Source organism: Cryptotermes secundus, unplaced genomic scaffold, assembly GCF_002891405.2.
Source record: "Cryptotermes secundus unplaced genomic scaffold, Csec_1.0 scaffold1680, whole genome shotgun sequence".
Taxonomy (NCBI): Eukaryota; Metazoa; Arthropoda; class Insecta; order Blattodea; family Kalotermitidae; genus Cryptotermes; species Cryptotermes secundus.
In genome coordinates this window covers 107,447-124,847 of record NW_019731603.1, presented here as the reverse complement: position 1 = coordinate 124,847, position 17,401 = coordinate 107,447, and the positions used below count along the sequence as shown (strand labels likewise).

General features: G+C 45.5%; 1 protein-coding gene across 2 annotated transcripts in view; it reads left to right on the top strand.

Annotated features, from left to right (window-relative positions):
• LOC111867297 overlaps positions 1-17,401 on the top strand; it is a 174,535-nt gene that overhangs the window by 70,065 nt on the left and 87,069 nt on the right. For both annotated transcript variants that reach the window (XM_023857023.2, XM_023857022.2), the window contains exon 2: positions 1,221-1,419. In XM_023857023.2, coding sequence (XP_023712791.1) covers positions 1,221-1,419 — 199 coding nt within the window. The remainder of the gene's footprint in view (positions 1-1,220; positions 1,420-17,401) is intronic.

Below are 17,401 nucleotides of genomic sequence, written 5' to 3'. Positions count from 1 at the left end.
ATACAATGGGTGCGGGGGCTAAAGTGGCTGGGCGTGAAGCGTGAAGAAAATCCGGATCTATAGATCTACTTCCCTATACGTTTTCATGGTGTATTGCTATTTTAGTTAAGCTCATGGACAACTTTACCTTACAGTTCAGTAATTTCGATTCAGAGATGATTGTATAATAAACCTCCGCTTTTAATAGAATGTTGCATTCTCTTCTTATAGCGTGTGATTTTTTTTTTGTTCGAAGTCTGGACCCCAGTTTTGTATTCTGCGTGAACTTTTAACCTGTCATAATTGATGCACGGACATGTGTTATTCAAGTAGCGACACGCGATCCTAAGTTGGGGCAGAGAGTGGTAGCAGCTTAGATATATCTCAATTGAAACGTCACGTGACACCCTGACCAGCAGAGTCCATACAATGGGAATATTTCTGGAGATGATGGTCATCCTGTGTTATTCAATTTATGGTCATTTGTCTTTGTGATTACTGAAATACGTTTATGATGTCATTACAATTAAACTTAACCACGCCTGCTTTCATCCTTCTTCTTGAACTGGTTAATTAACTGATACATGTTTCCCAACGAAATTTTTAAGTAGTTTTTCTTAACTTTATATTATTGAGGCCCCATAACAAAGATTTCATTGTCTCCCCCCGCGCTTTAATTTTGTACATATGTAAAGAATGGATTCTTCACTTTTTCAGTTTTGAAATTACATTTAAGGCTACTGTCAATATTTGTCAAATTAAAAATGTTACGACATTAAGATAAATTCAGCCTTACCGTTTGACTCTCCCATACTATACAGTGCTTCCCTTAGCTGGTGGTTCCCACACTTCGGAAACCACTGCATTAGACAAAATTCAAAAGACATTGATACAAACCATGGACTGTTTCATTTCAAATATATACAAATATAAAGTATACCGCACCATGACGCTCACTAACTGAAACTGAGAACAAATGGCTACTGGAGCTGATAACTGCTGCCAAATCATAAATTCTTATGCATGATCCGCACTGCTCACCGTGAAGCATAATGCCGTCAAGCGCTCCACAAGTTAAGTACCCCCATCATTCCAAACGTTTTCTGCCATCAAGCCTGCAAATTCAGCTGCAAAATTCATATGGACCTCGTGGCTAGCAGCGCACCGGTCGCCGTGAAGCGCAGAGCGTTGAACCGGTCAACAAAATTGAAGTAAGAAACTATTTATTTGTATGTTCACAGTATGATGGTGCAGTGTCAGACTTTCCTGACCATTCCCTTGCTGGAAACCCTGGAAGCAGTGGAAGTGCTCACGATGGTGGAAGTGGCCCAAGATGGGGCGGCTTCTCCTCCTATAGCGAATGGAAGTGGCACGTGTTGAACAAACCCAACATGGACATGCTGCGCAATCATAAGGGAACGTACAAGACCTCGTCTTCGGGTAATTATTGACATTTTGCGTAATCAGTTTTTTTTTTTTGTGAATGGTGGTTGGCTGGCGAGCAGTGAACGAAGTGGAGGAAGGCTGACACGCAAGAAAACGGTCCGAGTTCATGTGTAAGGACATTGTACAGTCTGTTTTTAGATATCGCATCCGGGAATCGAACTAATGCATTATGAGTCGACCCGACTGGACAGAAGGAGCATCAGACCCTTACGCCGCGGAGTTATTTTCATGTATTTATTTATTGACATGCGGTATGACAGCCTCTGTGGTTTAGAGGTCAGAGGACCCGGATTCGATTCCCGGCGTCACCAGGTTTTCTAAGAAGTAGTGGGTCTGGAATGGGGCTCACACAGCATCGTAAGGATAATTGAGCTATTTCAAGAAATAGCGGCTCCTGTCTAGAAAACCGAGATTAACGGCCTTGGGAATCCGTTGCGCTTACCACGTGACACCCTCTATCCGCTAAAGTCGGCACCAACTTCGCCGGCAAGCGGCGGTCGCTCGGTCGGTATAGTTCGCTTGCGGACTACAGACCACGGAGTTTGTTTAGGGATAAGGCGGTAACGTGGTTGGTCGAGGCACTGTGCTACAAGCCGCAATGTTTCGGGTTCGGTTCCCGTTGGGGTCATTGGATTTTTCGGTTGACCCAATCCTTCCAGCCACACAATGGCCCCGGGGTCGACTCAACCTCTAAGAGAAATGAATAACCAGAAATCTTCCTGGAGGTAAAGGGCGGCCGGCGCGTAAGGCTGACAGCCTCACCGCCATCTGTGAGCCGATTGTCTAGAAAATGTGGGAACCTCAACATCTCACAGCTTTATAGGCATTCACGGACTGTTTCAGGGATAGCTTTACCTTATTTAATCGTATTGATTTAAGAAACCAAGCGTAGATGCTGTTAAACATCGATCATGACGTGTAACTCGATAAACTGTAGGACTATAAGGGAATACGGGAGAGATAAAAGGATGTTAGTATGGAAGCGTGTTTGATGACTGAAGAGACAGAAATTTTCTGCAAAAATATTTGTATTTCTCCAAGTACTGCAAGATAGGTAAGTAGTTCAGTAGACGTTTAAGTAGGCTGTTTTGCTTGACTCTGGTTGAAGGCATTGCATGAAGTTAAAAGTTGCGCGCATTATCAGTTTTGGCATTGGAAGTGACTGGTCATCTTATCGCTCCGTCCTCTTAACCCAGAGAGAATAGCTCGGAGCAGCAATTGGTGATTTATGGGCCACAAAGCCGGTTTTGGAAGTGAAAGAAATTATTTTCTCACCTTGCCACGAATGAAACTAGGTACATCTATCTTGCATCCAGTCGGTTTGCTGATTTAAATACCTTGGCTCACAGATATAGGTTATGTGTATAAAGAGTTTTTTTTTTAATTCAGAGGTGTCAGCATAAAAGCGTGGTCGTTTGAGGTTATGTTTTAAGTGAGCAACGGAACCGGGGCTTAGGGACATCTGCCCGCTGACAGTGTTCACTGTTGTAAAACAGGACTGAAATGCTGAAGTACAAGATAAGCATTGTGGAGCTTGTTTGCAAAAGAGTAAAGATGGAGAAACAAGTAAACGTGGGAGGCTTCTGTAGACCTACTCACATTATTCAGACGCTTGCAGTGTGGTTAGGCTAGCTATATGACCTTCAGCTCGCAATCAGACAAGAATCCTGCAAGGATTTTATGTTCTCTCATAGCAGCCGCCATCTTGAACCGTCTCGAAACAGTATTGGCCGAAAGTTGGCCACGTGCGTTGTCAGTTGTATGTTTCTATGCGAGTTCTGTTGCACTGAAATGTATCTTCTCGAATTGAAATACCGTATTTACGCATGTATAGGCCGCGTGCGTGTATAGGGCGCAGCACAATATTCAGACAAATTATAGAAAAAATAATTTTCTTGGAATATTATTTCAGAAGTATTACACCCTGTATTACTAATTATGAATATAATTTTTTTTTAAATGAAGTGTGATTTCGAATATTTCGAATATACGCCGGACCCCAGTTTTCCTCTTGAATTTTTGGCAAAAAATGTGCGGCCTATACATGCGTAAATACCGTATATTGACATCTGTTGTTCAAATGTGACAACAGCGCTTGCTGCTTCACATGGATGTTCAGATCCTGGTGACACTGTACAAAATAATGTTAACCGCTTAAGCATATTAAGCATAGTGGTTATTATGTGTGCCACCTGCTTTAATATTTAGATGCACTGCATTTATGTTCCTGTTTTATGGACTCTATGTACGTCGGTCACGGTAGCCGATCGGTCTAAGGCGTGCAACTATCTTCGCTTGCTCGGAAGCCGGGATCGTGGGTTCGAATCCCACTCGGCATGGATGTTTGTGTGCGTTTTTCTGTGTGTTGTCTACAGGTAGAGAGGCCTTGCGACGAGCTGATCACTCGCCCAAGGAGTCCTACCGTATGTGTAAGATCTAGTAAACTGAAGTGAAACGGAGAGTTACATGGAGGTAGGCCTAGGCCCAAATTGGGGCTGTAGCGCCACAGGGAAAAAAAATGTGGATCTCACAATAGGCATTTTCCTGGAGGGACTGAAGGTAAAAAGAAAAGGTAAAGTTATCCTTGTAACAGACCATGGACGCCCATAGAGTTGTGAGACGACGTGATGTCCTCATTTTCTAGACAATCGGCTCACAGATGGCGGTGAGATTGTCGGAATTAACGCGCCGACCGCCCTTTACCCCCCAGGAAGATTCCTGATACTCATTTCTATTAGAGACTGAGTCGATCCTAGGGTCATATTACGACTGGAAGGCTTAGGTCAATTGAAAAATTCAAATGACATCGGGACTCGAACCCGCGACCTTCCTGCATAGTGCCTCAACCAAGCTGCCGCGTTCCCCGGGACTGCAGATACCCACGAGAATCTGAGTCTGGATATGTAGTGTGCCGAGCAAGGTTCGAACCAATCACCCCCTGAATACAGTCAAGTGTAAATTTAATGGCGGAGTATTACCGCGTCATAGCTCAAGCGGTTAGTCGCTGGGTTCCCACCGCGGCGGCCCGGGTTCAATCTCGGGTCTGGTCAGGTGGGATTTGTGGTGGACGAAGTGGCGCTGGGGCAAGTTTTTGTCCGAGTACTTCGGTTTCCCCTGCCAATCACCCTCACCTATCATCTGGGGCTGGTACAATAGGTCAGAAGTGGCCGCAGTACAAGGGACTTAGTCCAACCCCACTAGCAATAAAAAAATAATGGAGTAATTAATTAAACATAGGGATGACTTTAGATTACCTTTTGCCTTTACTGATGCTGTGGGTGTGGTTCGAACCAGCCTACTCCTGCGGTTCTGTACGGAAACTGAATGTCTGCTTGCGTACCCGAGACAAGTGTCTTGGAATTTGTCGTGCCGTAGTGGTTGGGCGGACGACGTAACCCGCAGTCCTGTTTAACAGTTCTAATTGAAGGTGACAGATTTATGGTTTATCACCTTTAACACACTCTGTCATATATCTTAATCTCGGGCGACGCTTCGTGTCTAGACCAGGGGCGCCTGGACGTCCGCCCACCCGCAGTACTCTTGTCCTGTGAGGACAAACGACCATTTGCTGTTTCCCCCCCCCCTCCCCCTTTGAAACAGTCCCAGTAAGTTCCAATATTAGAACAGTTGTAAATTACCGTAATTTGTTTACGATGCCCTAATAATTTTCCTTTTCACGCTTAGATTCAAATTCCGCCTTAAATTTGCGAATGTTATTGCTGTAGTACCGAGATCGCCTCCATGGTCTAGTGGTCGAGTTCTTGCCTACAGATCCAGAGGTACGGGTTCGATTCCCGGCGTTGCTACTTCTGAGAAATAGTAGGCCTAGAACGGGGTCCACTCAGCCTCCTGAGGATAATTGAGGAGCTCTTTTAAGGAAATAGCGGCTCCGGTCTAGAAAGCCGAGATTAACAGTCGTGGGAATTCGTTGCGCTGACCACGCGACATCCTCTATCCGCTAAAGTTGGCATTAACTTCGTCAACAAGCGGCGGTCGCTCGGTCGGTATAGTTCGCTTGCGGACTCATACCACGGAGTACCTGAATAGACCTGGCATTATTGTGACTAGGCTACGGACTGGACGACCGGGGAATCGTGGTTCGATTCCTGGTACGGTATTCAGAACTCTCTGGCTCACCCAACATCCTAATCAGTAGGTAACAGGTACCCTGTCCCCTTGAGTAAAGCGACCGGGGCTTGAAGCTGACCGCCCCTTTCCATCTGCCACCTAATTTAATAGTACGAAGATTTATTTATTTTTGTATGCAGGAACTGGTTCTCACGTGTATGTGTGACATAACGCCTTGTCCAGTGAAATTCGGTTCTGAATAGGGGACATGTTCCTCCTAAACGTCGGTTGTTTTTCAAGGGACAGCACAGTGTTACATCCCAGAAGATAGAACTGTTCGTTGTGTTTGTAGCTTATGTAACGGCGCTGTCAGCCTAGCCGTGTCGGACGAGTCAGTGAGAGAGAGAGAGAGAGAGAGCAATCACCTGTAAAGGGTGGAAAAGGAAGCGGCCTTTTTCCCTAAGGAATACCAGGAGCCGCGTCAGAACAGCGAGCGTCCAGGCCACGCTTCGAATTTTTCCCGAAGGAATACCAGGAGCAGCGTCAGAACAGCGAGCGTCCAGGCCACGTTTTGAATTTATCCCGAAGGAATACCAGGAGCAGCGTCAGAACAGCGACCGTCCAGGCCACGCTTCGAATTTTTTCCGAAGGAATACCAGGAGCAGCGTCAGAACAGCGAGCTTCCAGGCCACACATCGAATTTTTCCCGAAGGAATACCAGGAGCAGCGTCAGAACAGCGAGCGTCCAGGACACGCTTCGAATCTGACGTTCCAAATGAAAGTCAGAAACGTTACCGCTTGAGCCAACTTCGTTCTTTGCTTCGTGTGGTTGGTTTGGTCTGGTTGGTTCGATGGTTGGGTTCGGTATGGTGCGGTTTCGTTTTATTCGTAGGGTGGTGTGAGACAGTGTCCACTTGGCACCCTCGGCCGCTATTGGGCCTCTTGCACCACCCTCGAATGATGATAGGTGAGAGTGGAGCAGGTGAAGGAATGAAAATTAGCAGAGGAAATGGAAGTACTCGGAGAAGCCCTGCCCCCTGGAAGTACTCAGAGAAGCCCTGTCCCCACTGTTACTTTCCTCGCCCTCTGACCTGACCTCGAACCCGGTGACAAACCGCCTTAGTTATGGCACAACCATAATTGCTGAAATGGTGTGAAATTTTTGTTTCATGGTAAAAGGAGCCGGAGTAACTCAGTCGACATAGCGTTAGGCTGCGGGACGAGCAACCGAATTCTCGGGGTTCGATGCCCGACAGGCGCAAGGGATTTGCTTCTTCCCTGTAGTGCACGACCCGTTGCGAGGCCCACACAGGCTCTTGTCAGTGCGTACCCGGTGTTACGGCCGAGGCGAATGCGAGGGGATGAACCCACCCTTCCTATCCCTCTGCGTGTGTGTTGCTTAATTATACACAGGGACACGTTGCTTCACTTTATTAGATTTAAAGGCAACTTACAATTGTCTTCACTGAGCTGTGCGATATTCAGACACACTGGTGCGTATTTCTGGGAGTTCATCAGTAGTTGACCTCAGACTATATAACCTTTCTTGTTCATCTTCCATCTGTTCGTTTTAGGTTCATTGAGAAGACATAAACAACAAAAACTCCGTGATCTGTAGTCCGCAAGCGAACTATATCGACCGGGCGACCGCCACTTGTCGGCGAAGGTAGTGCCATCTTTAGCGAATAGAGGGTGTCGCGTGGTCAGCGCGACGAATACCCACGGCCGTTAATTTCGGTTTTCTAGACAGGAGCCGCTATTTACTTGAAATTGCTCCTCAATTATCATCACGAGGCTGAGTGGACCCCGTTCCACACCCACTACTTCTCAGAAAATTTGGTAGCGCCAACAATCGAACCCAGACCTCTGGAAATGTAGGCAGGAACTCTAACCACTAGCCCACAGAGGCTGTCACTGAGGAGATACACACACACATCTATATATATGTTTATATGAATAAATCATCACTTAAGAGAGTGGCCTATTTAAAATACACTCCTCCTTCAAATGGAATTCTCATTGGAATGTATCCGGAGAAAGGATAAAACATCCATTAAGAGCCCGTGAAGATGGCTTCACCCACATGGTTCACAGGCCTGATGACTGAAACGTTCTCTGCTTCATCAGAGTGCGGACGGACGTGTTAAGTCACTTCTTTATGCTCTGTGCCTATCCTCCAGCGCCTCACAGCAGACATCCGAAACTGCAGTCTCACTTCGTAGCCCGGCTTCACTTTTGCTCATTCAGAAATATGGTTGGAGCGTGAAGGCTTCGCTACAGCACGCTTATATTATGCTGTGAGCATTTTATATAGTACGATTTGGGGTAATTTTGGTAACGTTATACATTACATTATAATAACATTATTACTGACTAATGGTCTAGTGGTCAGAGTTCCTGGCTACAGATCCAGAGATCCCGGGTTGGATTCCCGGCGCTACCAGATTTTCTGAGAAGTATTGGGTCTGGAACGGGGTCCGCTGAGCCTCGTGAGGACAATTAAGGAACTATTTCAAGTAAACAGGGGCTCTGGTCTGGAAAACCAGGATTAACGGCCGTTCGGATCCGTTGCGCCGACCACGTGACACCTTCTATCCGCAGAAGTTGGCACTAACTTCGCCGACAAGCGGCGGTAGCTCCATCGGTATAGTTCGCTTGCGGACTACAGGCCAAGGAGATTTTCGTCTTCCCGCAGATCCTTTAGCCGTACCGGCGGGAAAGTCGGGCACACGCGGCGCAGCAGTAAGGGGGAACCACTCTGACGATCTTACTGTATAATGGGGTTTCAACCGATGTCAGTTTTGTTCTTATCATTGATTTATGTATTGATATTTTGTTAAACAAGACCGTTGGATGGGGCAATATGCTGCACGCCGGGAGGTCGTGGGTTCGAGTCCCGATGAGGTGGATTTTTTCTCAATTTACGAACTCCTTCCAACCGCACTGTGGCCCTGGGGTCGACTCAGCCTCTAACATAAAGGAGTACCAGGGAGGTAAACTGCGGCCGACGTGCAAGGCTGACAGCTTTACCGCCATCTGTGATTGTCTAGAGAAAATGTGGAACCCTCAACGTCTCACAACCCTTCACGGCCTGTTACAAGGATAGCTTTTTTTTTTTACGACCGTTCAATAATAGACGTTCTTTGGTGCGTATTTCTATTAAACTACCTAATGTAAGACATATTCAGTTCAGTTATTCAGTACTGAGGGGGTGGGTTTCCCCATGCACCACGACCAGTTTGATCTATTGTGCGTCTCCCTTTTAATTTCTACTGTCTCCATACCCTACCGGTACTGGTGTTCGCTATCAACCCATTTCTGCCAGCGAGGTTTCGGCCTTCTACTGGCAGTGGTATCTGATAATTAGTCCCTTTCTGTCAGTGAGGTCGTCCCTCCTCTGGCAGTGGTACCTAATGCTTCCCCATCTACCGGAGGCATTGGAAACTACTTGGGCGGGAAATTTGCTTAATTTAGCTCAGAGGTCTCCTAGAGACATGAGGTTCTTTTACGTGCCGTAAATCTACGACACGGGCACACGGCTTAAGTTCCTCCCGGAGGACTTGTTCCCTGAATTTTTCCGCCCTTAAAAATTCCACGACCTCTGCCGGGTTTGAACCCGCATACCTTGAGTCATGAGGTGGGAACGTTACCCCTAGACTACGGAGGCCGCTATGTAAGACATAAGTGAGGAATTAATCAAATTTTGTAACTGTACTTCGGCCAGTGGATTACTTTCATGTTACAAATCAAGTAGAACTTGCCACATGTCTCGAATGTAGCCAGGTTTTTTTTCATTGTCGAAGGAATAACATTTAGGAAGAGTACTATCATCTGTGACATAACGTCGTGAAGTTCGTTTTACGTAGTCACCACTTTGAGAGCCGTAAATCCAACAAATACCGGTTAGGACTACTGGTAACTCGGATGTGAAGGCATGTAATGGTAGAAATAACTCGACATTTCGGGAGAACGTGCTGGAACCTGAGTAGAGAGCTTATATCACGGCCGTACCTCTCCCTATATCCGTAGGAATTTGTTTCATGCTCAGCTAACTCTTCTGTCCTGAAGATGGATGCAGCACATTCCTTCGAAATTTCGATACACTTCTGACTACACCTTGATACGTTTCTGAAGACAATAATTTTCATATTGACGGCCGTGAGAACCTCAAATCAAAAATAACTTTCACCTCTACCGAGAACAGTATCTGGTTCTCCCGCCTTCAGTGCCTCCGTATTGATATGTAGGCTGCTAAGAGCGCATCCCGCACCCCGAAACGATGGTTCATATTTATTGCTCCAGTTCTCTTTAAGTAGATAGGATGGGTTGATATGGATTGGATTGATCTGGCTGGGGATAGGGACCAATGGAGGACTCTTGTGAACACGGTAATGAGTAGCTGCAGAATTTGTGGCATCTCAAGGAGGACTCAGATCCAAGAATTAGTGAGCGAGTTCTCCTTGAATAGAAGTTTGATATAATTGAGCCAAAAGTGTCATTTTCACAGAAGATAATAAATTATTTTTTATTATTGTAAGGTCATACTTAGCGGCCTCCATAGTCTAGTGGTAACATTCCCACATCATGACTCAAGGTACGCGGGTTCAAACCCGGCGGAGGTCGTGGAATTTTTAAGGGCGGAAAAATTCAGGGAGCAAGGGACTTTAAGCCGTGGGTCCCATGTCGTAGATTTACGGCACGTAAAAGATCCTCATGTCTCTAGGAAACCTCTGAGCAAAATTAGGTAAAAAGTTTCCCGCCCAAGTAGTTTCCATGCCTCCGGTAGATGGGGAAGTATCAGGTTCCACTGCCAGTAGAGGGGCCGAACTCGCTGGCTGAACGGGGCTGATAGCGAGCACCAGTACCAGAAGGGTATGGCGACTGGTAGAATATCAAAGGGGGGACGTACAATAGATCAACAACTGGTCGCGGTGCATGGGGAAACCCACCCCCTCCAATAATGAATGAATGAATGAAGGAAGGAAGGTAGGTCATACTTCACCTGTTCCGTTGTCTATATTCCCGCCGCAGTTTAATGATGCTTGGATACTCCTCGTATGATGTATAAATCCCCAGCATGGGCTGAAAAATGTAGCAGTGTTGCCAAGTCTTCGTGTCATCATCAGACTGCTAGAATCATCGAGATAATGGAACAGAATTCGCAGGCAAAACATACGACTGGCAATGCGCCTGGACAACACGTGACTGTCAGCAGAACACTGGTCCGAGAATGCATGAAATACATTTAGGTTGGACAAGAGGGTGAAATCCTCGGTTGGATATTAGATGTTGCATTCGCAGGTTCAGTCCAGATGCGAAATGACATGTTTATTAGTACGAAATGGTGTTTTGCGATACGAAGATTTATTGGCAACTTACAGTACTTACAAGAATAATCATTAGCGTAATCTGCGGTTCTTAGAACACACACATCTTCCAGTTGAGAAAGCAAACAAAAGGAACCAGATCCATTTGTTACTGCGCATCTAGTCCGCGCCGTCTTGCGCATGACTCACTTGAGAGTGACATTCCGGATGCCATAAAATTCCTGCTGAAGGCACGGGAAAGAAACTAAAGGATTATATTGGTATATTCTCAGGAAAAAAAAATGATTATGAAAGAAAATGGGGAATATTCGTATGAACATTGGCGTGAGGAATGGTTTTTAGTTTCCAGGGAAGATATTATTCACCTGCTGGTTCGATGCCACTTTGATCCCATCCGACCTCCTGTACTCCCGCTAAATCAACTTATATATTTAATATTTCCTGGGAAGACCAAGGCGTGGGAGGGTGGACAATATTAAAATGGATCTTAGAGGGATGAGATGGATTGGATTGATCTGGCTCAGGATAGGGACTGGTGGAGGGCTCTTGGGAACACGGTAATGAACGTACGGGTTCCATAAAATGCTGTGTAATTCTTGAGTAGCTGCAGAAATGGCGGCTCCTCAAGAAGGGCTCAGCTCCATGAGTAAGTAAGTAAGTAATGGGGTGGCCGCGCCATAGCTCAAGCGGTTATTCGCTGGTTTCCCACCGCCTCCGCCCGGGTTCGATCCCGGGTCTGGTTAAGTTGGATTTGTGGTGGACAAAGTGGCGCTGGGGCAGGTTTTCTCCGAGCACTTCGGTTTCCCCTGCCAATCTTCATTCCACCAACTGCTCCACAATCACCCTCGCCTATCATCTGGGGCTGGTACAATAGGCCAGAAGTGGCCGCAGTACAGGGACTCAGTCCCACCCCACTAGCAATAAAAAAAAGTAATGGGGTTACGTTGTATTTTTGTGTCATATAAGTAACTCCTTACATATTAGACGTGTTTCAATCTTGCAGGGTTAACCGAGCTGGCTTTTTGTAGATCTTACGTATCGGCCACAGCAAACAGCGTTATATACACATCATTTCGGGCATTGAACAAATTCTGTGCAACCAGTCTCCTAAGCAAACATGTAGGTTCACTGATCTGTCGGTTGAAACAGCCAGGAAAGTCAAGTTAAACATTCGCTCTAACTTTTGTTGAAGATAATCAGTAATACCAGTTTCTTTTCTTTTGGCATAGAATTTACGAGCTCAGTGTAGCATTGTTCGGCTCTTAGTAGCGGCTACTGATGTGAGAGCAAAAAGAAGAAGACTCTTCTTATTTAAGTCTTGAACAGTTCGTTTATTGTATAATAAACTGAAGAACTTTTTATGTTCCAAAAATATTAAGACTGGTACGTGATGATATTTCGTGGCTCCAGAGTTTAACTTCCTACTTCCTCATTTTATTTTTGTTTAGTTTCTCAAGCCAAAAGCATTTAAATTTGATGGATGGATTTCGTTTTGTTCATGCATTAACAAGTTTCCAGACGCTGTGCAAGGAAGGGGACGAGAAATGGTAAAGTGCTCAACATATTGCACATTCGACCGACCGGTTTTAACGTAGCCACTATCTCGTTATGAGCACGATAATTAAGAACTTCACGAATACTATGGTGGATATTCCCCAGTCGACGTTTCGGCAGTTTATTCTATTTCCCTCTTCATATAATTTATTACCATTATAACAGACGGATTCGCCTTGCCTTGGAAGGAGACCAGTAGTTGTGTAGAATTCCGCCGACGTTTAGGAGGAGCATACTGCGTCTGTATTCAGAGGTTAAGAGAAACCAGGCACGAAAACAACAAGAAACAAACAGCGCAGCTCATGTTCCTCCGAAACGTCGGTCAATTTTTACTGGAATGCGCGGCGTCACCAGTAAGGTTCTCTTCATAGTTACCAATGTGAAAACCTCAAATTTAATAAAGCATCGGGGGGGGGGATTTTTTAATAGCTGAAGGGATATGAACTTCTCAACACAGATTGTGTGCTCCATGGGTTTGCCTATCTCAAGCACCTCGCGTAATGGATGTACAGTTTACCGTAAAAGCTATCCCTGTAACAGGCCGTGGAGGCCCATAGGGTTGTGAGACGTCGAGGCTCCCACATTTTCTAGACAATCGGCTCATAGATGGCGGCAAGGTTGTCAGCCTTACGCACCGGCCGCCCTTTACCCCCAGGATTATTCCTGGTACTCAGTTCTGTTAGAGGCTGAGTCGACCCCAGGGCCATAGTGCCGCTGGAAGGATTAGGCCAATTGAAAATTCCAGTGACATCGGGAATCGAACCCGCGACCTTCCGGTACCCCCACAAGTTACCATAACACAAATATAATTTGAAGAGCATTATCGTTTGCTTTTATAATGCCGTGTAGTCTGTCGAAAGTCAACCGATATATCGAAGGAACTTATCGCTTCCATCTTCAGGGTCGAAAAATAAGCCAAGGAAGAAGATAACCACCGCTATGAGAACCACATGTCCTAGAAGGAATTCGTCTCTGCCCGGAAAACTTTGTCAGGCGATGGGCGGGAAAGCGTCTCACACAGCATCGCTGTTAACGCGTCCTCATCACCTCTCGTATTCCGAAATTGTTTCACGTACTTCCAATTTAGGAGTGTTCGGTGGTACCTGTCAGGCATCTTTAGTTGTCGAGACGTGTTTCAGAAGATAGCAGCTGTCCTCATTCGTTCAAGATGAAAGCAAATCGAGGAGAGGTGAATGATAAACTCGTTAAATTGGAACTGATTTGAATGTTTGTGGTTTCCTTCCTTTTCCGTACTATTAGCATATTTTCTTTTTAATATTATACTCCTTATGTTGTGTGAACTAAGCTGTTTCGTCAGTTAGTTCATCACGTCATTATAGTCTGCTTTCAATAAACTTCCGGTATTCAAACACCGATAAAGAACCGGAACTTTCTTATACAGGACGTTTTCTTCTTAAAAGTTGTCTAAACGTGACTTTTCTCCGTTCGTATATGTGATATGGCATACATTGGTGCGTAGAGTGGATGGACTTTATCAACAATAAAGACTCGATCCTTTGGGACTTCTTGTCTCTTTCGTAATAGTTTACGAAGATGATGTATTGGTTGATAGAAGGTTCATACTCGTATATGCCGTATACAGGGTGAGTCATTCGTAGTTGGTCCCGAATTAATAATTATAAATCCCGTAGTAATTTTCCGATGAAAACGAAACTTGGCGAGTACATGCCTTGGTAAATGTGGAGAACATTCGGTTAGAGGACATGACGAAATTAGTTCCCCTCCGGCCGGAGACACAAGCTGACAGCCATGTTAATATTGCAGTCTGGTGACAGGAGGGATTGCAAACTGAAAGAAATGGTGTGGATCTGGCAGGAAGACAGACGGTTTTTCCTAAATACTCAGTGTTGCCAGGTTTAATTTTAATTGGAAAATTATTCAGTGATTTTTTAATTATTAACTCCGGATCTTCTCCAGATGAGCCAGTCTATATTTTGATACCGAGTTCAACAGAGGAATATGGGGGGGGGGGTTGAAGGGAAGAGTGGAGACGGGGCCGTAATTGGATGCATCAGTAGTAGTAGATTAATACTTAAAATTTATGAAGAATTGCCGGTTTCCAGGTCGAGTTTCGAGCCGTAGAATTCCAAAATAAGGACTGAGACAGTAAAGGCAGGCAAGGAGGAAAAGGAAATAAGTAGCAGAAGAGTAGTGAAAAACAGAATCTCCATGGCTTGAGTCCGCAAGGGAACTATACCGACCGAGCGACTGCCGTTTGTCGACGAAGTTGGTGCCAGCCTTAGCGGACAGATGGTGTCCGTACGGCCGTTAATTTCGGTTTTCTAGACCGGAGCCGCTATTTCCTTGAAATAGCCCCTCGATTATCCTCACTGTGCTGAGTGGACCCCGTTCCAGACGCACTAATACTAAGAGAACCTGATAAGAGCCGGGTATCGAACCCGAACCTCTGGCTCTGTAGCCAGGAACTCAGACCACTAGACCACAGAGGCGGTCGAAGACTAATCAAGTACATGTGGTTTTGTGAGAACAGGGTGCTGTGGAGAATACTTGGACTGAAGAGGCATAAAATAATAGGTTGGAGGAAATTACACAGTGAGGAGCTTCATAACTTGTACTCCTCGCCAAATATAATTAAAATGATCAAGTCAAGGAAGATGAGATGGTTAGGGCATGTAGCAAGCATGTGGAGTAGAGAAATTCATACAGGGTGTTGGTGAGAAAGCCAGAAGGAAAAAGACCATTATGAAGACCTAGACGTAAGTGGGAAGACAATATTCAGTGGATCTTAGAGAAATAGGATACGGTTGTATGGAGTGGATTTATCTGGTTAGGACCGTGACAAGTGACGGACCCTTGTGAACAGGGTAATGAACTTTCTGGTCCACTAAATGTTGAGTACTTCTTGAGTGGCTGAGCGACTGGTAGCTTCTTAAAAGAGACTCTGCTCTTTGTAGTCAGAGCAGTCAAATTACGAAGGAGAACGGAAGAACAATCGGATTAAGGAAGGAGGAATATGGGGAGAGTAAGACAGATAATAAGACGAAGTATGAAGAAGAGAGGAACAGAAGGCTGAAGAAGAAGTAGAAGAGGAGGAGGAGGAGGAGGAAAAAGAAGACAGCGGAGGTGGAGCTGAAGACGAGTAGTCAAGGAACGAAGCGAATATCACGTATTCGTGGGTTGACGCTTTCAGTGGTTAAGATTATATACCAACGAATTGATGGATGACATGATTTGAAAATCATTTGGAAGGCACTATCACGGTATTTTTCCGGAGGGCATGAGGAAAACCACGAACGTTCATAGGATAACCGATGTCCTGGCCCAAGGTTCGAACCGAATACCTCCCGAATACTAGTCAAGAGATGTATCGATAATGTAGCCCGCTCGGTGAATTAAGAGAAAAAGGAAATTAAGATAATGAACTCTGTAGTTCGGGAGGAAGGACTTTCGAAACCAATATTCTAATTTTAGCCCCGTGTCTTTGGCCCCAGACGTAACACGCAGGACATACATTCCCCGAACTACAGAGTGTGAACTTCTGTCGAGTTGTGGCATAAATCATGTCTGGAGTGTAAATCAGGTTTCTCAGGTTCTGTTCTAATTAAATTCTTGGGGCTCCATAACGATATCATGGATCAGATCTCTGGCAGGTGAAGTGGTTCCAAGCCCCTAGTATCTGCGGGATGGCCCCAGGCATTCAGGAAGACTGGAAGACCTTTGCTCAATGAATACCCCATTCTCTGATCTCGCTGACCAGGCCGGATTAAATGCATTTGGCCGACAGAGGTCACCAAACTCGCCAGATGGCTAAGTTGCTTTTGGTACCGTGTGAGGACGAAGTGAGTTTAGATCTGAGATTCGCTGTCTGTGGCCCTGCGATCTTGTTCTGTCCTAATTTAACGTATTTTGAAATACAGGTTAGTGAAGTTTATCAGGTTCTGGAATTTATAATTTCTTAACTCCGCCATTTTGGTTTAAATGCACACATATTACATATATATGTGTGTGTGTGTATTTATTAAAAAGTAAAGTTGCCCCTGTGTTTAATTGTTAAGCACTACGCCGTGAAGGCGTATGGGGAGTGGGATTATAGATCCACATTTGCTTGACCTCGGCACTTGTTGGAGTTGAGTGGTCAGCGTCAAGCCCTGGCCGCTTTATTTGGGTGCATTTCGTGCGTAGGAGCCGAGATGTACAGTGGAGAGGCCGTTGTCTGGATGAGCGGGGAAGTGGGGGTGTAATTGCAGAGAGAAACAGAGTTTTCTTCCTCCATCTTCAGGATATAACTAGCGAGAAACAAGGAGAGCCACATTCTGAAGCGGGAGGTAGTTCATTCCTGCGAAAAATCGGTAAACTTCTAGGAAATTGCTCTGATTCACATCCCAGAAGATAACTCCATATAAAAAGGTAAAAGGTAAAGTTGTCCCTGTGCTTAACTAAGTAAGCACTACGCCATTAAGGCGTATGGGGGGTGGATGTATAGATCCACATTTTCTTGACCCCGGCACTAGTTGGAGGTGAGTGGGCAGCTTCACGCCCCTGCCGTTTTACCCCAGGGGAAAGAGCTCCCGGAACCCATTGGATAAGAGGTTTGGTGGACCCCAGAGCCCGTCTCGACGTGGAGAATAGAAAATTCTTGACCCTACTGAGACTAGAACTCCGACCCCTCGGTCGTCCAGCCCGTAACCAGTTGCTATATTATTTGGTGAAAACCTCCCTCCATGTCACTTTCTCCACCGCAGATCCCATACGACCTGACTTGGGATCGAATTCCGGCCGCCACGTTAGGAAGCCGGCGAGTAACGGCCAGCTATGGCATGGCCCTCGGATTCCGCGTTTGGAACGTGTTTGAGTGTTGTGTATGAGCCAGGATATCCCAGTCGGTGTAGTGACGTGCTGGACGGCTGGGAATTGATTCCCGTCTGTGGCAAGATTATAACCTATTACTCCTCCTAGTAACATACTTCGCATGATTTATGTGTATATAGTTATTAGGTGATAACTATTGTATTTTGTAAGGTTTAATTAATTTTTGAATTTGTAAA